This window comes from Taeniopygia guttata, chromosome 6, assembly GCF_048771995.1.
Source record: "Taeniopygia guttata chromosome 6, bTaeGut7.mat, whole genome shotgun sequence".
Lineage (NCBI taxonomy): Eukaryota > Metazoa > Chordata > Aves > Passeriformes > Estrildidae > Taeniopygia > Taeniopygia guttata.
The window spans coordinates 23,158,340-23,180,551 of record NC_133031.1 but is presented as its reverse complement, the minus strand read 5'-3'; the positions used below and the strand labels follow the sequence as shown (position 1 = coordinate 23,180,551).

The window sequence follows — 22,212 nt, the reverse complement described above, 5'->3', positions numbered from 1 at the left end:
CCATGGGAGCTGGGCTGGGAGGGGGCTGGTGAGGCCTGGGAGCGGAGGCAGAGGGAGGCAGGGGGTGCAGCATGGAGCTGCCAGCGTGTGGATGTTGAGCACAGTGTGCCGTGTCCCTGGGCTGTTCCCGTGGCACTGCCAGCACTGTCCTGCTCTTGACCATGGACCAGCTCCTGGCTCTCAGCCTGCCCCATCCCACAGCCCAGTCTGGCCTTTACATCCCCAGTTCCTCCCAGGAAGCTGCTGGAGGTGCTGAGCACTCTGTCCCAGCTGGCACGGCAGCAGATGAAGGTGAGGGGGCTGGCGAGGCTGGGGCTGAGCAAGGGTCTCCCTGCCAGCTGCCCCGGTCCCTTCATCTGTCATGACGCCTTCATTAGAGCCCTGAGTCACCTCCTGGCCATGCTGCCGGGAGCAGGGCTGCCCCCGGCTCCCCCCGTGGGGTGTCCTGGCAGCCTTACCTCCGAGCTAAGTCCGTGCCTCTGCTCTGGGGAGCCCCTGCTGCACTCGTGCTGCCTCCTTAACCCTTTCCCAGCCAGGATGTCCCAGGCTGATCTGGGCTGTATCCCGGAGAAGGCAATGGACCAAGACAGCTCTATCTGGCACCCTTCCCTGCATCTTGTCTGCACAGGCTGCTCCGGTGCCCACATCCCCGTTCTGCACCCGTGCAGCTGTCTGTGAGATAGACACTTGCTCCTGTCACTCCAGAAAGCTGGCTGTGCCACCGCTTGTGTCACTGCCTGTGCCACCGCTTGTGTCACTGCCTGTGCCGCTTGTCACAGCAGCGAGACGGGAAGCGCGGCTATGAAGGCTGCCCCCTCTGCGGTGGGGACCTCGGGGACGGCGGGCCAGGGTGGCACAGTAAGAGCATATCACCTGGGGGTGCTTCCTCGACACTCCGGACCCTCCCTGCGGAGGACCCGTGCCTGGTGGTAGCACAGAGCAGATCCTGTAGCAGGGAAGCAGGAGGCTCCCAGGAAAGGAGCAGCTGAGCAGGGTCCCGGCAGCCTCCTTCCATCCTTATGTCCTCACCCACTCTCCGGCCGCAGCTTTGGGTGCTACCGACCCTGTTTCTGTCAGCAGAAATGCATCTCCTGGGCCTGGCTGGGTGGGCTGCGCGGGTCTCCCTCCCATCCTCCTCTTTCCCCACCTCTCACCCCTCCTGTCCCAGTCCCGCACTGGTTCCCGGGCTGCACCCAGTGTGCAGCAGCGCCTTTGGGAGAGGATGGGCCGGGGCTGTCCGTGCGGAGTCCCAGGACAGGGAGGCACTTCGGGACTGTCCCAGCAGGGACACTGTGCCACGGCGTCCGGCGGCTCCCAGGAGAGAGCAGCCGGGCCGGGGGGCAGCGCTGGATCCGTGGGGTGGTCCTGCCTGGGAGCGGCCGCGGGAGGCTGGGGCACGACCGGGGACACCGTGGGGTTGAGGTTGCCCGGGGGTAATGCGGGACCATGGGGAAGGGCAGGGGGGGTCAGCAATGGCCGCGCACTTGCCCTGCGCCCACCCACGCTCCCGCTGCCCGGCAGCCCCAGGAATGCGCTGGCAGCGCTCCCGGCCCAGCTGCGGAGCCGAGACCGCCCCGGCGCCCTCCCAGCCCCCAGCCAGCACCTCCTGGCCCTGCCCAGCTCCTGCCAGCTCGCACACAGACCCTCCCTGTTCGCTGCCGGACACCCCGATCCCGGCCCCCGGCATTTGGTCCCGCTCAGCAGGGCAGGGAGGGGGCATGTCGCATGTGCGGACCCTCTGAGGAGGAGTCCCTTTCCCTCACAGCGTGGCACCATGCGCGGGGACCTTCTCTGCAGTGCTGTTTGTCCCTCCCCGCCCCACCACCTCTGCTCCCACCGCAGCCCCATGCACGGTGTGGGAGCAATCCTCGCACAGTCCCTGCTCCCAGCTGGCACCTTCGCTAATGGCAGACCTTGGCACCTTGCTCTGAAACCACATCCTCCTCTGCTTGCCCGTGTGCAGGAGGATGCTGTGCCTCCCAGTGCCTGTGGACTCCTGTGGGATGTGCTGGGGGGCTGCCCCCATCACCTGCAGGGGCTCCCAGTACTCTGGGGGTCCTAGAAACACCCCTTCAGATGGACAGAGCTGGACTGCAGGTGCCACAGAGGGGTGTCCACACTCAGGGTGCCCAGTCAGTGGGGTCACTTGGCCAGTTGGCCCCAGTTTGGGACACTTTCCTTGTCCTGTGTGAAGGGACAGGCTGGGGCACTTGAAGCTGTTTTCCAGAGGCTCACAGAGTGGGGGCCTCGTCCCCCTCCCTTTTCCGTCCCAGGTGTGTGCACCTGGGAAAGGTTATCAGCTAATCACGCTGTGTTTGTGCCTCCCAAATGTCACCGTTGTCCTCACTGGAACAGTGAGCTCATGCTCCCCACCATTACTGAAAGCACTTCCAGTGCTAGGAGAAACAGCTGCCATGCCCTTCTGTGGCCCCTTTGAAGCAGAGCTGGAGCTGCTGACAGCTCTGACAGGCTGGAGAGGGGTTCAGCAGGCAGTGGGTGCCGGATGGAGCCACAGGGGTTGATCCCAGACTGGCTGCAGGGCTCCAGCTGTCCTCCACAGGCCTTGGCCATCCTTGTACTGCAGGGTCGAGATGCTGGGGTGAGGTGCAGCACCATGCACCCAGAGACACATGAGGGACACCCCCTGGTCCTGGTCTGGGAGCCAAGTGCAGGGCTTGGAGCAGGGGCACTGCTGGGCCATGCCTGCTGCGGTGTGATGGGCACAGGCACGTTGTCTGTTGAGGGCTGGCCATAGGGGTACCCAGTGTGCCCCATGTCTGCCCCATGGGGCCAGGGCTGGGCCTCTGGGAGGTGAGCCAGGGCTGGGGGCAAGGAAAGATCTGCAGGGTCTGTCTGCAAGACAGGTCAGAGCTGCCTCCCCTCAGGTGCAAAGGAAGAGCCAGGCAGGGCAGTAAAGGCAGCCATGCCTATTCCCTATCCTATGCTGCTGGGCAGCCTGAAAAATCACTCCTTTGGGCAGAGCAGAGGCAGCAGAAGGGTCAGAGCCCTGAGCACTGCCCTCACAGTGCAGTGTTCTGGGGAGGGCAGCAGGGCCATGCAGCACATGGAGGCTACCCCGAGCCCCTGCTGTCCCTGCTCCTACTGCCTGGGATTCCACTGGCAGTGCCAGCTCCCCTCCTCTGCCCTGCCCTGCTGGAAGCACAGCGTGGCATGGTATGGCATAGCACCAGCCTGTTCCTTCTGCATGGAAACCAGCAGGGTCTGTCCCTGCTCTGGCTAAAACTGGAAAGCCCATGGCACCACACCCTGCACAGGGGAGCTGTCAGACCCCAGTGGGCTCTGGAGATGCCACAGTCCACAGGCACTACAGGCAGGGCTGGGGTCTGTGTGGTGATGGGGAGCGCTTTGGGACAGGCCTGTGTCCTGCCTGCCACTGGACAAGGCTTGGTCCTGGGCAGTATGGCTGGCAGAAGGCAGCTCCCTATGGTGGGGTGATGTCCCACCAAAGGATACTCCTTGACACATTCAGACAGCAGGTTCATGGCCTGTGAGGCACATGGAGCCCAGAACTGAAAGTTCTTTGCTTGGGCTGGGTTGGTGTAGCCAGAGGAGACAACCCTGGGGCAACAGTACAGGATGTGGGATGATGGGCAGAGCCTGGGATGGCAGGGAGGGCTCATCCCCCCGGCTGCTCTCGGCCCCTCACTGCAGAACAGGAGCAAACTTCATCTCCTGGCAGGCACAGCATTGCCATGGCAACTGGCAGGACCTGCCAGGCGGGCAGGCAGCACTGATGTGGCAGCGGCATGCAGCACAGGAAGGAGATGGGATCCAGGGTCTGGGTCTGGGGACATCTGAGGACAGGCTTAGGTGTGTGAGCACATTGCACGTGCACCTGGGTGTGTGCCTGGGGTGCACGGGGTGTGCAGGCAGATGTACATGGGCATTTGAGTACATGCACGAGTGCCTGTGGCAATGTGCATGCACGTGTTTGGGTGCATGGCAGACTTCACACGCCGCCCTCTCAAGGGGCGTCCTTCGGTTTTGTGGCACTGTCAAGGCAGGGTGTACCTGATTGCTCTGCAGTGTGGGTTGGCAGGCTTGCTCTGAGCCTTGGGAGCAGCGGGTTTCCCCAAAAGCTGTGGGATCCATAGCTTTGTGCCTGTGGGGAAGATGAGCCCTCCAGCTGGGGTCCCTGACTGCATGGGTCCTTTGGTCCCTTGGTCACAAACCCTGCCAGGCTCCAGAGAAAGGAGTTGCCTATCCACCACCCCAAGGCACTGCCTCTATTTGCTCTGCCCAAAGCCTGGGCTGGTGCTCAGGGCAGGGAGCAGGAGTCAGGCAGAGCTACCCCTGTGCTGCAGGCAGCTGGCTATGCCGTGCCTGCTATGTGTTAGGTGTGTGTTAGCTGTGTGTCAGCTGTGTGTTAGCTGTGTTAGCTGTGTGTTACCTGCGTGTTACCTGTGTGTTAGCTGTGTTAGCTGTGTCTCAGCTGTGTTACCTGTGTGTTAGCTGTGTTAGCTGTGTGTTAGCTGTGTGCTAGATGTGTTAGCTGTGTGTTAGCTGTGGGTCAGCTGTGTGCTAGCTGTGCTAGCTGTGTTAGCCACGTTCACTGCCAGAGCAGATGTTCCGGCAGGGCCCAGTGCTGCCTCCAGCACAGCCCAGGTGCTGAGGGAAGGCTGGCTGCTCTCCTGCCTGCTGAGGGCCCTGTGCTCAGCTACTGCATCCCTCGCCCCACTACAGCCCCAGCTGGGAGCCCCCCTTCTTCGCCTCTCGGGAGAGCCTCTGTTCCCCCCTTTTGGCATTTCTCCGGCTCTAACTGAGCTGCCAATGGGCAGAGATAACAGGGAATTCGTTAGTTCTGCTCTTTGATGTCTGCCCGCGCTCTGATCGCAGCACCAGCTGCAACTCCTTCGCAAACAAACAGCTTCAGACGAGGTCCCTTGGCACGGCGGTCTGCCAGTCCCACGGTCGACTCCCAAAATCCCTGCCGGGCCAGCCTCACGGCGCTCACACCCTCCGTTACCTCCGGCAGCGCCCCTCGGCAGCCAGGTTTCCCCCAGGGACCTACAGCGGCATCCCGAAGACACCCGGGCTCCGGCCCCCGCCGTGCCAGACCCCGGGACGCAGAGCAGCCGCCCTCCCTCGCCGCCCCTCTCCGAAGCCACCCCGGGGCAGCCGGTACCGCCGTCCGCAGCGTCGGGGGCCGCGTCCCGCAGGGGCTCGGTGCCGGCGGCGGCAGGCGCCCATCCCCGGTGCCTCGGGGCGGGCCGCGGCGGACCGGGCGGCTGCGCACACGGGGCGGCCGGGCCCGCCTCCGCCTCTCGGCTCGGCAGCACCGCGGACAGCGCCCGGCCCCGCGCGGCTCCGCCCGGCCCCGGAGACGGCGCCGGTCCGGTCCGGTCCCCCCGGCGCGGCACAGCCCGGCCCGGCGCCCATGGCCACGGAGGTGGGTGCGCGGCGGCACGGCGGGGGCGGCCGGGCCGGGCTGCGGCGGAGCTCCGCCAGCCGCGGCCGGGGCGCGGCACGGACGGCGCCTGCCCGCGCCGGGAGCGCTGCTGCGGGAGCACCGCGCGGGGCTGCGGGCCGGGACGGCAGCGCGGGGCTGGGGGCTGCCGGGGCTCCACGGGCGCGGAAAGGCCGGTGAGGTGCCCGAAGGGGTGTGGGGCTGCAGGGTGGCCGCAGGGTGCCTTCGGTGAAGGCTGGAGCGCGCCTGGGTTGGGCTGTGGGACTGCGGGTTCTTCTCCCAGGTGCCGTGGGTCGGACGCGGGACAGCGCCAGACGGTCAGTGGGGCACGGAGCAGGCAGCCGCCCCATGTCTCCCGGGGGAAGCGCGGGGAGGGGTCTGATGCCCGCCCTTGGCACAAACTGGCGCCTCCATCCCCTTCTCCAGCCACCAAAGCTGCCCCACAGCCTGGAGCTCGGGGGCTGCTGGCACGGGCTCTCACACCCTGTGGGCAGTCAGGGCTTGGCACCTGCTGCCAGGGCTGCCGGGGCTTTTCATGAAGACGCCCCACTGCAGCCTGCCCACCCGCTGTGCCGCTGCTGCAGCCCCGCTGCCCAGTCCCTGCTCCTGCTCGGCTCACTCCCATCCCCCTGCCTGCGAGCTGTGTTCTGGGGCACTGCTGGGGACGGGGGCTGTCCCCTCCCCGGACCACGGCCCGCTGGTGACGCACGCTCTTGCACGCAGGAGCCACTGGGGGTGAGACCAGACGCCAGGCCGGGGCTAAAGCACACGCACCCACCCTCATTCCGAGCAGGGGGCTGCCACAGCATCCTCCCCTTGCCGCCATCCTCCCCTCGCTCCCGGCTCGCACCTCCAGCGCCAAGCTGTGCTCATGGCATGACACAGCCTGCCCTGACCCACGGCGTGTGAGCCTGCAGCCCCTGACACTGGGGGAACGGCACTGCTCCCCAGGCCCCAGCCCAGCAGGTTTGGCTGCAGCCCCCATCTCACCCTCTGCCCTCAGGTGCACAGCCTGCAGGAGCTGCGGCGCAGCGCGTCCCTGGCCACCAAGGTCTTTGTGCAGCGGGATTACAGTGACGGGACCACGTGCCAGTTCCAGACAAAGTTTCCCCCTGAGCTGGAGAGCCGGGTAGGGAGTCTGAGAGGTTGTCAGGGTTGGGGTGTCCTATGGGGAGTCAGGGGGAAGAAGGGTATAAAGGTATGGGGACTTATGGGCCAGCCAGTGCTGCTGGGGCTGTGAAATCACAGCTGGCTTGGCTGGTGTGTAAGGGCTTTGGTGCTCCTGGGGGCTGGGAGGCTCTGGTGAAGGCTGCAGGTGCAGCAGATCTTGCTATGGCTGGGAGGTGGGCAGGGGCCTGCGAGCTGAGACATCAGCTGGGCAGGGAGGAGAGGGTTGAGCACTCTCCAAGTTCCCCCAGGAAAGGGGGCAAGGCGGTGCAGGGAGTCAGTCCCTGGCCAGACTCCTCTTCACCCTGGCTTCTGTCCTAGATTGAGCGGCAGCTTTTTGAGGAAACTGTGAAAACCCTAAATGGCTTCTACGCCGAGGCAGAGAAGATTGGGGGCAGCTCATACCTCGAGGGGTGCCTGGCCTGTGCCACTGCCTATTTCATCTTTCTCTGCATGGAGACACATTATGAGAAGGTGCTGGGGCGCAGGGCGGGGTTCAGGGATGGGCACAGCTGGCAGTGGGCACAGGGATGGCTCGGGGGTGTCACAGCGAACAGGGGACTGGAGGCCAGAGCAGACAGCAATGCTGGCAGGCCCTGAGTGTCCCTCCCTGTGCTGACAGGTCCTGAAGAAGATCTCCAAGTACATCCAGGACCAGAATGAGAAGATCTATGCACCACGGGGGCTGCTGCTCACTGACCCCCTGGAGCGCGGCATGAGGGTCGTATCCTTCGGGCAGCGGGATGCTTGAGGATGGCAAGGGTGAAGGGAGACTGGGCATGGGTTCTGGGCAATTGGGCTGGCACATCTCACCGATGATCCTTAGCAGGGTCCAGATCGAGATCTCCATCTACGAGGACCGGTGCAGCAGCGGCAGCTCCAGCAGCGGCAGCTCCAGCAGCAGCAGCGGTGGCGGCGGGGCGGGGGGCCGGTGACTGGCAGGGAGTCCCTGCAGGGACTCGTACTGCCGGGACAGTGGCCTCTCCGAGCTCCGCAGGCTGCACTACCAGAGCACCCGCTTCTGAGCCCAGGGAGGGCAGGAGGGGGAGGCCGGGGCTACCCGGAGGGGGCTGCCCACCCCCATCTGCTCTTTGTCCCCCACAGTGGGTCTGCCCCTGCTCGGACTCACTGTGGGCAGGGACTGGTACTGGGGCATCCCAGGTGCTTCCCACTGAGCCGAGCTCTTGCCAAGGGGCTCCTACAGCCCTCCACGTGCTTGGTGCCGCTGCTCCTGCTGCAAGCAAAGGGAGCTTGCCCTGCTACGGGCAGTCCCAGCTGCCGGTGTCCCTGTTGCCATGCACTGGGGAGCGCTGGGACTGGCAAAGCCTCAGGCAGCGCTAAGCAGGGGATGCACAACCCCACACTCACAGACACTGACAGCTCTTGCTGCACCCCCTCCTGGGGCACCCTGCTCTTGGTGCTGTGGTGTGGCTCAGCTGCTGCCTGTCCACCGGGCCTGGCAGAGCACCGGTGCCGCTTCTTCTGCATGATGGGCCATGCATTCACCCCAGCTCTGCACGACCTGCTGCCCCATTGCTGCTCTCCTGCTCCCTTCCCCCATCTGGCACTACATCCTCTCCAGCAGCATCCTTCCCTGCCAGGACACTGGGCACTTGCTTCTGCTCCCTGCATGACCTGCTGCACCCCCAGCTGGACCCACGTATTTCTGCAGCCCAGTGTCCAGGCCAGGGAGCTGCAGTGCTGGGCATGATGCTGCCCCTGTGCCACTTGCCCTGCACTCGTTCATGGCCTGGCACTGTCGAGGCTGAGCTGCAGCACGGGTGAGGCAGGCTCCCTGCCCAGTCCTGCCAGAGTTTCCCTGAACCTCGCTGCCAGCAGCCCCCTGCCTACTCTGCCCCATGACCTGCCCTAATGCAGGGAGGGTACCCAGTGGAGCAGCTCCATAAGGACCCTTCCTCTCACACTGCTGAGTCCTCCTCTGCCCATGTGTCCTGCGTGCATCTGCCACCAGTGCCCCAGTTCTCAGCATGGCCTGGAAGAGGGGACCTCAAGGGGCACCTGGGCCTGGTGGCAAAGTGTGGAGGCTCATGGTCTAGGGTCAGACAGGGGGGAAGAGGAGGGTCCCTGTGACTTCCAGCGCCCCAAGGAGAAGAATTCCTATCTGGGTGCAGGGCTGAACTGAGCTGGCATTTCTCTCCTGGGAATCTGGAGGGAGGACCCTGCCCTATGGGACTTCTTTTGGCTCAGTCATGATGTGTGTGTGGGGTGGCCCTGGCCTCAATGTTCCTGCTGGAGCCTCCCCCACCCCTGCATGGAAACCTTCCTCAATAAACCCCATGCTTCTTCCCCCACTGCCTACCTGCATCTTCTTGTGTTGGGGAGGTGAGCAGGACAGCACTGTGGGGGCACAGAACCAGGCTGGCTATCTCTTTTCACGCTGGGTTGCACAGGGCCCCACAAGGGTGAGCATGGGGAAGGGAGGGGATGGGGAGGAGGGGGGCAGGCAGCAGTCGTGTGCCCCTGGGACAGGGACACACAAGGAATACAGTGCAGGAAAGGGTTTATTCAGTTGGTACCGGGTGCAACTGGCACAGTGCTGGGGGCAGCAGGGCACAGTGCCGGGGGGCAGCTCTGGCTGTACCAGAGCAGGCTAATTGTGCCGGCAACGTCCACCAGCACCCAGGGAGAAGCCGTGGTGACAGTGGCAGTGGAAGGAGCCATAGCTGTTGTGGCAGATATGCTCGCAGGGACCAGGCTGTGCCCGGCACTCATCTATGTCTGGGAAAGAAGGGGAAAAGGTTAGAGCTGTCCCAAGGGTTCAGGAAGTGTCTGGCATGGGCAGAGCAAGGGATGGAAGGGGCATGAGGGGGGCAGCTCCAGGGTTGGGTGAACCCGGGACACAAAGGCAGTTGATCCTGCCACTGCTTGGCTCCAAGGCTGCTGGGTGGCAGATGTCCTTACTCTACCAACTCCTGCACAGCCACAGTCTGTCCATTCTGCCATCCAGCACTAGGGCTGTGAGCACAACTGGGCACCTCGATCATCTCTGCTGCCAGGGCAGCCTGGGCACTGCAGGTACTCACCCAGGCACCGGCTGGCAGCCGGATCAAGGGGACGGAAGCCTGGGTGGCAGAGGCAGCTGTGTGCCCCAGGGGTGTTGATGCAGAGCTGGCTGCAGTTGTGTAAGCCCTGAGCACACTCGTCGATGTCTGGTGGAGGTAAAGAGAGCAGTGTGGTGTTACAGCATGTAGGGGCTGTACAAAAGCAGCCCAGCCCTGTTGTTGAGGTGCAGGCAGGGCTGCTTGCTGCACCTCGGCCCCTTCAGAGCTGCACATTTTGCTGTAGTCCCAGCTCCCAGCGCCCTGGGGTAGGCTGGGGGTGCTCCCCCTCCTGGGCTCCCTCCCCGTGCAGCCCCAGGGCAGGGTGGGCAGAAGCACAAGCACAGCCCCGCCCTGCAGAGCTCAGCAGACCAGGTTAATAGATGGGATATAGTTTATTGGGGGCTCTCTGGGAGAGGGGCTGGAAGACTGTTGGGACTAAGCAGGGTCCAACTCCAAACAGTAGGGTCAATATGTTAAAAAACAGACCAGGAGGATCCTGCCCCTGCAGGGCTGGGAAGACTCGCCTCTGGCAGGGCTGGGGAGGTGGTTCCCGTCACCGAGGAGGGGGCAGGCAAAGCACACACGTCGCAGGCCAAACCAGCAGGCACACGGTACGGTATCGAGGCGACGGAGCAGCGTGGCAGGAATAGCACTGGGGCAGTGGGGTGTGGGGGAAGGGGCACTGCCAGGCTGCCCCAGGGCTGCTTTCCCAGAGATGGCGCACAGGACAGCCAGGTCTGTGCCCGTCCCACTGCAGGTCACCCCAGCACGTCCCAGCCAGCACTTGCAGGGTGGTTTGATGTGGACAGAAAAAGAGAGACAGGCAGAGGCCAGCCCATCCTTCCACCAAGGCTGCTCTGGCATGTTATGGGCAGGGGTTAAAGTGCATAGAGACAAAGGCAGAGTCCGAGGACTAGAGGGAGGGCGCTGTGGGGGAGCCCAGGCCAGCTCCCAGCAGAGGGATATCCCCCAAAAAAGGCCACTTGAGCTGCACAGAGAAGGAACAAGAGAGAAAAAGAGAAAGGGGAGTCAGTGGCAGCTCAATGGGATGCATGGACAAACAGAGAACCAGGGTGGAAGTGGCTGGGCTGCCATGTGACAGGTTGCAGGCTGTGGCCTGGCCTTTGTCAGGGGTGCAACAGCATCCCAAGGTGGTGCTCTGGGGCTGATGCCAGCTGGCATGGGGCCAGGGTGTCCCAGCTGTCACTCACCCACGCAAGCTGTGCCATCCTCGTTTGGCTCAAAGCCCCGGCTGCAGCGCTTGTTGCTGCGACAGCGGTACCCGCCATAGGTGTTGATGCAGATAGGTTTGTCCCGGGGACAGATGAAGGGGAACTCAGTGCACTCATTTGTGTCTGCAAGAGGGTCCTCAGTGTCAGATGTCTGGGCACAGAGCTTGGGGCTGCCAGCCCCTCCAGTTCCCCCAGTACACTGGATGGTCACCCCAGTGGTAGCCATGCATAAGCCATAGCTCTGCCCAGGAGGCTCACAGCACAGCCACAGCCACCCTGCTGCATCTCTGCTGCCCCTCCATCACTCGTGGCTGCAGCACACAGCCTGCCACATGCCAGCCATGCCTCCTGCCCTAGCACATTGCTCTTGCTGTTCCCTGTGACACCACGGTGCTCCTCTGGAGCTGCACAGGTGTCCCATTCCCAGGCCACGTGCCAGGCAGGCAGCTGTACCTGGCCCTGAGCCACCTCCCAGCCTCAGCGTCCCCATGGGGCTATGCTACAGCATCCTGGGGACAGGCACACCTCTGCTTCCAGCAGGCACTCACCTACACAGCGTCCATTCTCGTGCTGGGAGAATCCCTGCCCGCACTGCATTTGGGAAGAAGCAGAGACCACTGGGATGGGGAGGAATCACCCCTGGGCAGCCACTGAGCCAGCAGAGCCCAGCCCCTTGTTTCTGTCCCCAAACGTTCTGTCCCCTACACCCACACCTGGCCCTCACCTCCAGTGGGGCAGGCATGAGTGGCTCCTCCACATCCAGAGGGTAGGGGATCTCCAGGACAGAGTTGGTCTCACTGCTCGCCACAGCTCGTGACACCACGCGGCCATCTGGCCAAGTCACCTCCAGGCTGCTGGCTTCGTCATGCCCTGCAGGCGGGCAGCCCATCAAAGGGAGGGTCTCCAGGGTGGGCGGGGGCTGAAAGGAGGCCAGCGGGGTGGTAGGGATGGGAGGGGCAAAGTCTCCCTTGCTCCCTGAGCCCAGCTCCAGGTGCTCATGCTGACAGCCCATGCACATGGATGTACTCTGAGGGGCCTACATGGGGACAATGGGATGACCTTGCAGTGGGCACAGACACCCCTGCATGCTCAGCTGGCAGACATGCTGCACCAGGGGAGAGTTAACGGGAAGGGGAAGCCCTGCTGCCTGGGCAAAGCAGCAGGCAGGGGATGGGGAAGGGGCCAGCTGCCCCTTGCAGCACAGTGCCTGGGCAACCTGCTCCCAGCCTCGCACGGGGCCTGGCATACCGAGGGTGACGGGCATGGATGATTACTGTGCAGCAGGACACCGGGGCACAGACTGGGCCCTGCCCTGGGGCGTGCCAGGGAAGGCTGGGGGTGGAGGCAGCCCCCTGACCCCCTAGCTCACCCAGTCCGAAGTGTGCCACAGGCTCCATCTCGCAGAGGTAGCCGGAGCCCCCGTCAATGATGCGCAGGTGGGCCCCGCTGCGCCGCGTGAACAGCACCACTTTGGCCCCCCGTGCAAAGGCCCCGAAGCGGGTACGGGGGATGACACGCAGCCAGTTGTTGCTGGTGCCCTGCAAGGGAGGAGGGAGCAGAGAGATTGAGCTGGGAGGGACGGAGGGGGTGGGTACAACACGAGGAGTCCCTGTTTGACTCACCTGGGTGCCCTTGAAGATGGAGATTGGCTGTGCCATGGACTCGCCATGGGATAGGATGAGGTCCAGCATCCCATCGCCATCAAAATCTGTCACTGCACCTCCTGCAAGAACAGAATCGTGTTGTGCCTGAGGCCTGGCCCCATGTTCCCCAGCACAAGACCTTGCTGCTGCTGTGGCCTTTCACTGGAAATGGCAGTACTCCTGGCCATGCAGGGACAAAAGGGGAGATGGGGTGATTTCAGTGCAGGAGTGTGGTTGCCACCCAGTAATCAGGTGCACTGGCACTCTGGGCAGTGGAGGGAGCAGGCAGTGCCTGGAGGGCTGTGGGTCACAGGGAGCTGCCTGACCTCTTCCCAAATGCAGAGGTTGGCTTTGAGCAGTGGACACCCAGGAGGGGGCCCTTCAAGAGTGGCTCTGGAGTACTGAAGATGGAACTGTTGGCTGGGTATGGGTGGAAGGAAAAAGCATGGGGTCATTCCAGGGTGATGGGAGCTCCAGCCTGCTGGTGGGGAGCAGGCAGATAACTCAGTGTGGCATTCTCAGGCAAAGCAAGTGCCAGGCAGTGCTGTGCCAGAGCAGGGTGGACCCACCCGTGCCCCGTCCATCTGGCTCCAGTGCATCCCCTGGATTCAGCTCTTCCACGATGGGGTCTGAGTGTTCTCTGCGGATGAGCCTGCCAAGGACACACACAGGGTATTAATGCCAGCTCCTGCAGTCCTCAGAATCTTCCGGGGCACGTCTGTTCCTTCCTGAAGAATCATGGTAGGAGTGACAGCCTTGGTGGCTATAGGGTGTGGATGAAGGGTGTGACTGTCTCCTTCCTGTTGGCACATCCCCATTCCATGCAGGGGTGAGAGGAATTTCATGAGAACTTCTGGGTCCGAACTGCAGAGTAGCAACACCATCTCTTGCATCCCTCTGGAACCTGGAGATGTCTCCAAAGAGCTCCTTGCAAAACCCTTGCCCTCTACCCACCCATGGGTGCAAGCATTGGGTAGACAACTAGTTCCCATCGCCCTACACACCAGACAAGAAGGTGCTACACAGAAGTAATAAGAATTGACCCTCGCAATTAACAGGAGCCATGAACAAGCTTCCACAAGGCTGCTAATCAGTGGTGCTGGGGACCCCAGGGGCTGCTGCAGGCACGATCACAGTGACTGGTAATGATGCCAGGAAGGGCTCAGTCACGACGCCTTTTATGAGCTGAGCCCGAGCCGTGGCACTGCTGGGGAGGAGCCCTGTGAGCCTGGCTGTGTGCTCGACTCCCAGAGCAGGGGGCAGGCTCCCGGCTCCTCACCTGAAGAGGCGGTTGGCGGAGGAGCCGCGGTAAGCGATGTTGTTGAAGAAAACCTCCAGCTCCTGGTCATTGTCGAAGTCGGCTGCGATGACGGTGCGGACGGGGGATGGCATGGAGAACTTGGGGGTGGCGATGTCCTGCATGGACACAGCCTGACAATAGGCACAGGAAGCGGGACCCTGGGTCCTGCTTTGATGCCTCGGCTGCTCTCCTCGCTGACAAGTGGGGCTCAAAGACAATTCAGAGTGAAGCCAGCCCCCCTGGCCGAGGTGGCTCAGCGGCAGAGCCATCAGTGCGGGGGCTCCCGGCCCTCACCCGGAATCGGACGCGCCCGGGAGCTCCGCTCTGCAGGTAGAGGCGGTGCGGCCCGTTCCAGTTGCCATAGACGATGTCCACTCGGCCGTCGCGGTTGAAGTCAGCCAGCGCCACACCGCGTCCGTGCTGGTAGGGGTCATCCAGCCCTGGGGAACCCCAAGGGGACAGGGGGATACGGGAACCCCTCCCTGCCCCCTTGCCCCCAGCACACCTCCTGGGATGTGCTCCATCATCCCCAGACAGGTCCTTCATGGCAGAGTTACATCCCTGTTGGCGCATCTCAGCCACTGCACAGTGGTCAGTGGGGCTCTGGGTCGCTAGGGCTGTTCCCCCCTGCACTCATCCATCCAGTGCGGGCAGGGACAGGCAGAGCCACCCCTGCCCTGAAGTCCCCAGCGTCTGTATATTCCCCCCAGCTTCCCCTACTCACCCACAGCAGCTGCCACGTCCCTGTACGTCCCGTCCCCCCGGTTGTGGAAGAGGAAATTTGGGCTGTTCTCATTACTGCAGAATATGTCAGAGGCACTGTCACTCAGGATGGGGCCCACGGCCACCCCACGGCCACCTGGGGACAGTAGCCCGGGATGAGGGGACAGCCCACACGGGAGTTTGTGTTTCTCATGTTCCCTCATGTGCTGCCCACGCGGTGGACCCGAGCACCCTCTCGCCGGTGTCCCGTTGTTGCCCACCTCCAATCCCTTTCATCAAGAGCTAATTGGGCCTGGCAGCCGCTTGTGTCACTCCCAACCCTAATCACCGCCATCGCCATGGTGACAACACTCCTAATTAGTGACAATTTACCGCTGGGGTAAATTACCGCTGGACGCAGCAGTCCCCACGGTGGTGGGGCAGCACGGGGCGCAGGCAGGCTTGCTCCTCCCGACGCCTACATCCCCAAATCCCGCTGCCTGCCCCACGGATGCTGTGAACTCGGGAGGGACTAGCCTCGGTGATGGTGGGCACAGGGGTCTTGCCAGGCGTGCATCCACGGTCCTGGTCCCTTCCACGGGCCGTGGGGCTGCCACTAGATGGGGCAGTCAGGCAGCCCAACGCGTGGCACGGACCTCCGGCTGCGCTGCCCTGCCACGGCGAGGTCTCACCTGCGCCAAGCCCGGCAGCGCCCCGTCCCCCCGCAGGGCCACAGCAGCCGGGCGTACCTGTGTACTTGCTGACGCCAGCCTGAGCGGCCACATCCACCAGCACCACGACACCACGGGCAGGGTCACTGGCAGCCACATCCATCTCAATCAGGGCATGGGGGCCCACGTTGCCGCTGGCATAGTTGGCGATGTAGATGGAGTACCTGCCGGAGCCCTGCAGCCGGCAGCACCGCCTCAGCACCCACCCACCCACCCCTCATCTCCAGGGGACCCCAGGATGCCTGCTGTGAATGCCCCTCTTGCTCCGTGGCAGCAGGCACTGCTACTGTGTGCTGAGCAAGAGCTCTGTAAAACCCACAGCAAAAAGCATCCAGGAGTAGGGATGTGCCCCATTGCCTCTAGGAACTCTCTGGTCACACTGCTGGCATGGGGCACATTATCCCCCCTCCCAGCATCCCCGGTGTGCCAGGTCCTCCCAGTTCCCACCACCCCCTTTGTCCCGTGCAGTAGCTGCACCCTGATTTAGCGATAATCATTTGGAAACAAACCGCTGGAGGAGGAGGACGAAGAAAGAGCAGGTGACAGGAACATAAATCACCTTGACAGGCACGTTTATCAGCTGGTGGCAACCATGTGGACAGGCATCCACAGTCTCTATAGCTGGGGCCACTGCTAGTCCTGACAGTCAAGGGGCAGCTGGGGCCAAGCTTGAGGTGGCATGGGCAAGGGGAGCAGGCCCCCAGGACTCCACTGAAGGGCTCTGGGAGTGGGAAGGGGGCAGAGATGCCCCACAGAACCCTGCTTGCTCACCGTCCGGTCCACACAGGCAACAGAGCGGCCGGCAAAGCGGCTGGCCACGTCCCGGTTCACCTCGTCACTCAGGATGTCCTCCCAGCGCCCATTGCGGAGCTTGAAGAGCTTGTCTGTGTAGGTGGCCATGCCTGGGGAAGGGGGCACAGGTCAGTGGGCTCCAGAACACCGCCTCCTCCTGAGGAGGGTGTTTTGTAGCAAGGGAGGTTGTGGATAAGGTACCGTTTTCCCAGAGCACCCCAAATATCTGCCGTCCCTGCAGCCCCCTACAGTGCCATAGGGCTGGGCTGCTGCTGCTGCAAGAGCCCCATGACCCTTAAGGGCCATGGGGAGACACACAGAAGAATCAAGTCATTAAGCTAAAATATGTCCCAATGAGGCACAGCCCTGTAGATCATCCCCAGGAAGGTAAAAAAAAAAAAAAAATTATAAAAGAAATCGATTCAGTGGCAGGCACAGTCAGCGAGCTACACTGCTTGTGACAGCGCCAATGGCAGATCCTGATTTAGGGACAGGTGTGCCAGCAGCCACTGCCAGCCCGGGTAATTAGGAGCACTGGGAAGACAGATGTGCTGCCTGGAGGTCAGGGACACAGGGCAGAGCTGGGCTGGAGCACCAAGCCAGGGAGCCCTGGGGATTCCCTGTGCCACCTTGGAGCACGTAAGTCCTGTTCCCATGACAGGCATGCCAGGAGCAGGACAGCACTAGACTTAACCTGGTGCAGCAGGCACAGGAGAGCCGTGAGACCGAAGGGCACAACTGCTGCAGGGCACGGCTGGGATTTACAGCGCAGGGTCCCTGTGGCGGGACAGCCGAGGGGGCAGAAGGGACTCTTCTGTCCACTTGGGGTGCCACAAAAAGGGCGATGGGCAGCTGGAAGTGCTGACTCAGTGGCTGGCTGGGCTCGGTGTCCCACCCATGCTGCCATCAATCAGTGGAGGCACTCAGCTGAGAAATTAACTCCAGCCCGCACACATCCCTCACACGCCGAAGGTCGCGGGCAGCCATGCCGGGGGCTCCCCCCGTGCTGGGGCCCGGCTGCCCGCAAGGCTCACCAGAAAAGGCATTGTTGGTGTTGAGGAAGTAGATCTCCTCGCGGCCGTCGCCGTCGATGTCACAGGCTGTCACACCGATGGCGTTGCCCTGCCGGTCCCGCAGTGCGTAGTACGGGGAGCCCCGCTCGTCCTCTGCCACGTTCACCAGCCGCCCCTGTGCCTTGTCATACTTGAGCACCAGGTTGGGGCCATTGTACCTGTGAGTGTAAGCAGGGGCATTGGCTTCCCGAGGATTGGGGATGGAATAAAAGCCCCTGTCTCACCCCTGGGGGGACACTGGGTGTGATACTGCATTTTCCCCATGATGGGCACTGCAGAGACCTGCATGGTCCAAGGAGGCCAAGAACCTCAGGCATTCTATGCCTGGCAACACCAGGGAAGCAGTGGGGGTCATAGCAGTACAGGCTGGGGTGCAGGTCCCTGCTTGCAGAGCTTTCCCAGGGCAAGGAAACCGGCACTCAAGGCAAATCCTCCCAGCACGGTGCATCCCACTGGCTCCTCGCCCGCTCCTGCCTAACGCACCAGTAAACAAGTTATACAACGGGCACCACAACTGCTTACAAAACTCCAGCTGCCTTCTTGACTCAGCACAGCTGGGAGTGGTGGCCCAGACCGCTCCAGGGTTCCCAGTGCTGTCCATGTTCTCCTGCCTCAGTGATGTTCAGAGCAGCAGCAGGGCCAGACTGACTGCCTGCCATCATAATGCCTCCATCTAGCTGGATGGGATCTGTGAGGGTAAAGGTGGGCACACTCCCCAGGTGGGCACACGTGTGTGTGCAAGCCTGTTTAGGGAGTGAGGATGGTGGTGTGCAGCTCGCAGCAGTGCCAGCACACGCACAGAGCCTACACCACGGTCCCTGCTCTTCCTGACCAGGGTTGGACCTGCTGGCAGCAGCTGCTCTGTGTCCAGCCCCACCTGGGCACTGGCAGCACAGCACACGGCTCCCTGCTTCCCCAGCTCCTGCCAGCCCTTCCCAGCCGTCACTCCAATAAAGGACTATAAAAAACCTCCAGCCAATTAACTGAATCTCTGGAGAGAGCTGAGTCCTGTCAGCGGAGCTGAGACGGCCTGGGGACACGCTGGCTGCGCACCGCAGGGTGGACCCTGGCTGCTGGGCAGCTGCCACTGCCCCACAGAGAAGGGACCAACGGGGGCACTCACGTGGCCCTACACAGGCACTCAGCTGGTATCAACACCCTGTGAGGGTGCACACATACACATACACACATGCACTGGGGGTGCATGCAGACCTCAACCCCCCCACCTTTGTGCACACCCCCCAGCCAGCCTCAAGACCACAGAGGAGGGAGGAATTCCTGTCCCTGCAGCGCCACGAGTCCTGCTGCCACCGAGGCATTAGGCGCACCACTCACCCTGCCACCACAATCTCGAAGTCACCGTCGGCATCCAGGTCGGTGACAGCCACGCCATAGTTGAGCTGTGTGGGATTGCTGTCGTAGTCAGGTGGGAGAAGGCGCTGGGTGACGGCTGCAAACATGGGCTCGCTGCGCTGGGAGCCCTCGCTGAGCCAGGCCAGGGACAGCAGGCCCAACGCCAGCATCCTGGACACCTGGGAGAGACCTGCAGCCCATCAGCTCAGCAGGAGACTCTGCTCCACGATGCCCAAGCAGCCCCACTGCTCTCTTTTCACCCCTTGCCACAGCACCCCACCCCAGGTGCACCACGCCACCTGTCCCTTGACCCCTGGGCACTGTCACTCCAGCATCCCCATGCATGGACTGCCCTGGCACTGTTCACCCTTGGGACAAGATCATACTCCAGTGAGCTGGGGCTGAGCAGCAGCCCAGCCTTGGCAGCCCATCCTATTAGAGGGACTGGAGAGGCAGCAGGAGGGCTGTGGGGTGCTGACAAAGCTGGGCTCAAGCCCAGTTCACTCTGCCCTAAGGTGCCACTGGCTTCCAAGGTCCTGGTAAGTCAAAATGTCAATCACTGCTCCCTTGGCAGGGTCAGAGGAAGAAGACATTCGCTGGCCTGAGGAGTTTGTCTTCTGTCCCATTGGTCTTCCAAAGCTGGGGAAGTTCACAGGGAGAACAAAGGGATACTTTATCAGGTTACTCCCATGTGCCTCAGTTTCCCCATCCTGCTGGAAATGTTCCTCCCAGGGTCTCTGCAGGGTGAGCTCCTTCCAACCTGGCCAAGGAAGCCTTCTGCACAGGGATGCAGCCATGAGAAGATGCTGGGAGGAACAGGGCACTGGGAGGAGAGGCTTATTTAACCTGGACTGCGGAGGACAGTTTCTGCCAGCACTGCTGGCAAGGCTTCAGAGATTTTGGAGCTGGCTGTAGCACAGGTGATGAGCAGGGTGGCGCTTAGGAGGGCAACCCCTCATCCCAGGCCAGAGGGGAAGAGCCCAGGAATGAGCTGTGTGTCCCCAGGCTATGGGCATGATCCCACATGCCTCTACTCCAGCTGGGAGAAAAAGCAGCCTGGTATGCTCTTGCAAACTGGAGGGGTGGTTGGGACACATGGCCTGCAAGGGGACAATGCTTCATGTGACTGTGCCTGGGCAGGACCTCCCTGGGCAGAACTGCCCTTTCCAGCCAGGAACAGTCCCCCTGTACAGGAGTGATGACCCCCCCTGCCTGCTGGTCCCCATGCTGCTGGACTCAGACACCAAGCCAAGGAAGCTGTGGCAGCTGTGTGGTACCACCTATGCCCAGCTTGGAGAGGGGAAGGTGCCCACGATTTAGACCCCGACAGACCCAGTGGGTTGTGGAGAACAGCCTGCTGCTGCCTCCTCTGGGGATGGGAATGGTCTCAAGGCTCTCTTGGGGTCCAGGATTCCCATGCCCTACTTAGGTCCCTGTGCCATAACTAGCTTCCAGACCCACAGGAAGGGGCTGTTCTCCAGCTGCAGAAGAAGCCCTAACCCTACTGCCCACAACATCCAGAGTCCTTACCCACTCCAGCTCCCTCTCCCCAGAGCCTGCACTGTTACCCAGGGGCACCCCCCGCCTCATCCAGCTGCAGCTGAAATCCCTCCAAGCTGGATGGAGCCTTTCCAGTAGGAAACAATGCTCCTGATTGGAGACAAAAGGCTTTTCCCAGTGGATCCGGTGCTTGGTGCCATGGGGAAGGGATATCCAGCCCAGAGCCAGGCCACTTTGGGAAGGGGAAGGGAGGGAGACTCAGGCTCTGCACGTCAGATGCAGAAGGACCTCATCATTCCCAGCATGCTTTTGACAGAACCACAGTCCCAGCACGAAGCTTCACCTGTGGTTTGAGGCTACAGGGTCCTGCCTGTATGCAGGGCAGACCTCAGTCTATTTTGTTCCAGCAGAGTCACGTCCTGGCTTGTGTTGTGGCATCTGGTGGCAAGGTCACCCCAGGGTGCTTCTGACACAGGTGCTTAGTGACACAAAGCCAAGGTGCCGAGTAGGGCAGAGCCACTGGGAGGATGCCACAGGCACCCACGCAGGGTGCAGCCAGGGGGAGCGTGCTGGCTGGCCCCATGGCAGAGATGCAGCACGTAGGATTCATCTGAGCCCATGCGTTGCTGTGACTCACAGTGCCCAGTGGGGAGCGTGGGATGGGACTGGAAAGGGACCATGGGACAGGCAGGCGATTGGGCCCCAGACCTCTCACCACAAGAGGGGAGATGCTGTCCCCAGATCCCCTCATTGTACACACATGGAAAACCTCTGGTCTACATCATGGGGAAAGGTGGGTGTGAGGTCCCTGTGCAGCCACCCCATCCCACATGTCACCGTGACATTGCTGCCCTCCACACCACGCGCCCCAGTGATGTCATGCTCCACCACTGCAGCAACATCCTGTTTTGGGCCGCAGTCACCTCCAGCACCTCTACGACATTTCTTGACATCATGCAGCAAGGGCATCACTGCACCCCAAATGCACCCCAAAGCAGTGACAACACAGTACCTCATGGCACCCTGCTGCACGCGCCCCAGTAACATCATATTCTTATTCCTAGCATTCCCAGACTGCCACAGCCCTCTGCCAGGGCAGAGGACAGGCAGGAGACGTCCCACAGACCCAGCAGACCCCTCTTCCACGGCAGCTGGGCTACCCAGAGTACCAGCAGTGCCCCTGCACAGCTCCTCAATCCCAAGCAGCCCAGACCCTGCAGTGCCTCTGCTCCAGCCAAAGCCCACGAGCCTGGGTCCTGCTGCGACGTCTGCTCGCTGCTGCGAGCCTGTCCCTCCTATGCAGGACTCCTCAGTGCTGGACCCGGCAGGCTGGGGCTCAGCCAGCAGCAGCCAATGCAGTATGGAGATGAGCAGTCACCTTAGCCTCCGAGCTCACCCCAAAGGGACACCAGGTCCGTGGAGGGCTCAGGCCCACCAGCACACAGCCAGCCCCTTCCCACGCAGGCAGGTACATGGCTGGACCCCTCCGTCCACTGCCCCCCGCTCCTCCACGGGCTCAGCCACGACCAAGCACAAGTGCCGCTATAAAGAGGGGCTGTCCCTCGCTGCTCACAGTCCTGCTGCCCCTGCCAGCGCTCCCCAGTCCCAGCACAAACCCCCCAGCACCGGACAGCCTCCTGAGCACGGTCCTCGCCAGCCCAGCATCCTTCCATCCCCTTCCCATCCTTCTTCCCGCTCCCTCCCGGCTCACTACCCCGCATCCCCTCCACGCCACGGGGACAGGCTACGTGCCCGCGGTCCCGCTCCGCCCTCCACCAACTTCTCCCCGGGCCGGTGACCGTGCCGGAGTTGAGAGACGCCCCTCCCCGCCCCGGACTCCCCGGGAAACTTCGCAGAGCAGCAAAACTACGCCGCTACTCACGGGCCAGGGGGGCCGTCCGGTGCCCCCACGGCGGCGGGAGCGCATCCCGCACCGCCGCCTCGCCGCCCGCCGCCCGCCCCGCCGCGCCGCCCGCCTCCGGCCGCTCCGCCGCCGGCTCCCGCCGGGCCCGCTCCGCCCGCCGGCGCCTTAAGAACGGGCGGCGGCGGCGGCGGCGAGCGGGGCGGGGGCGCCGCTGCCAATGGGGAGCGCGGGGTGGGGCCGCCCGCCGCCAGGTCCGGCCCCGCCGTGCTGCTGGGGGGGCACCGGGGAGCATCGCCCGCCCCGGGCACCGGCTACCGGGAGGAGGGGAGGGTGTCCCGGGATGCCGGAGCCACGGCCGAGAGAGC

At 62.9% G+C, this 22,212-nt stretch overlaps 2 protein-coding genes across 5 annotated transcripts; one reads left to right on the top strand and one right to left on the bottom strand.

Annotated features, from left to right (window-relative positions):
- Positions 1 to 762: 762 nt before the first annotated feature.
- GOLGA7B (golgin A7 family member B) lies at positions 763 to 8,907 on the top strand. Of its 2 annotated transcripts, none has more exons than XM_030276219.4 (5): positions 763 to 858; positions 6,432 to 6,557; positions 6,917 to 7,069; positions 7,218 to 7,319; positions 7,432 to 8,907. In XM_030276219.4, the coding sequence occupies exons 1-5, from the start codon at positions 802 to 804 to the stop codon at positions 7,528 to 7,530; spliced, it is 537 nt and encodes a 178-aa protein (XP_030132079.1). In that variant the 5' UTR covers positions 763 to 801; the 3' UTR covers positions 7,531 to 8,907. The 2 variants fall into 2 exon arrangements, with proteins under 2 accessions (XP_030132079.1, XP_030132077.1); XM_030276217.4 differs by lacking the exon at positions 763 to 858 and adding an exon at positions 4,978 to 5,410.
- Positions 8,908 to 9,099: 192 nt separating this feature from the next.
- Positions 9,100 to 21,983, bottom strand: CRTAC1 (cartilage acidic protein 1). 3 transcript variants are annotated; one of them, XM_030276213.4, is made up of 16 exons: positions 21,866 to 21,983; positions 18,466 to 18,662; positions 17,092 to 17,288; positions 16,037 to 16,167; positions 15,284 to 15,440; positions 14,557 to 14,691; positions 14,127 to 14,272; positions 13,812 to 13,948; positions 13,102 to 13,184; positions 12,512 to 12,612; positions 12,259 to 12,427; positions 11,614 to 11,759; positions 11,438 to 11,480; positions 10,869 to 11,012; positions 9,640 to 9,765; positions 9,100 to 9,334 (listed from the first exon to the last, which is right to left on the bottom strand). In XM_030276213.4, exons 1-16 carry the CDS (start codon positions 21,908 to 21,910, stop codon positions 9,207 to 9,209), a joined length of 2,085 nt encoding a protein of 694 aa, XP_030132073.4. In that variant the 5' UTR covers positions 21,911 to 21,983; the 3' UTR covers positions 9,100 to 9,206. The 3 variants fall into 3 exon arrangements, with proteins under 3 accessions (XP_030132073.4, XP_072787271.1, XP_030132074.4); XM_072931170.1 differs by having other exon boundaries at positions 18,466 to 18,673; positions 21,866 to 21,947; XM_030276214.4 differs by lacking the exons at positions 9,100 to 9,334; positions 9,640 to 9,765 and adding an exon at positions 10,031 to 10,645.
- Between the last annotated feature and the right edge of the window lie 229 nt (positions 21,984 to 22,212).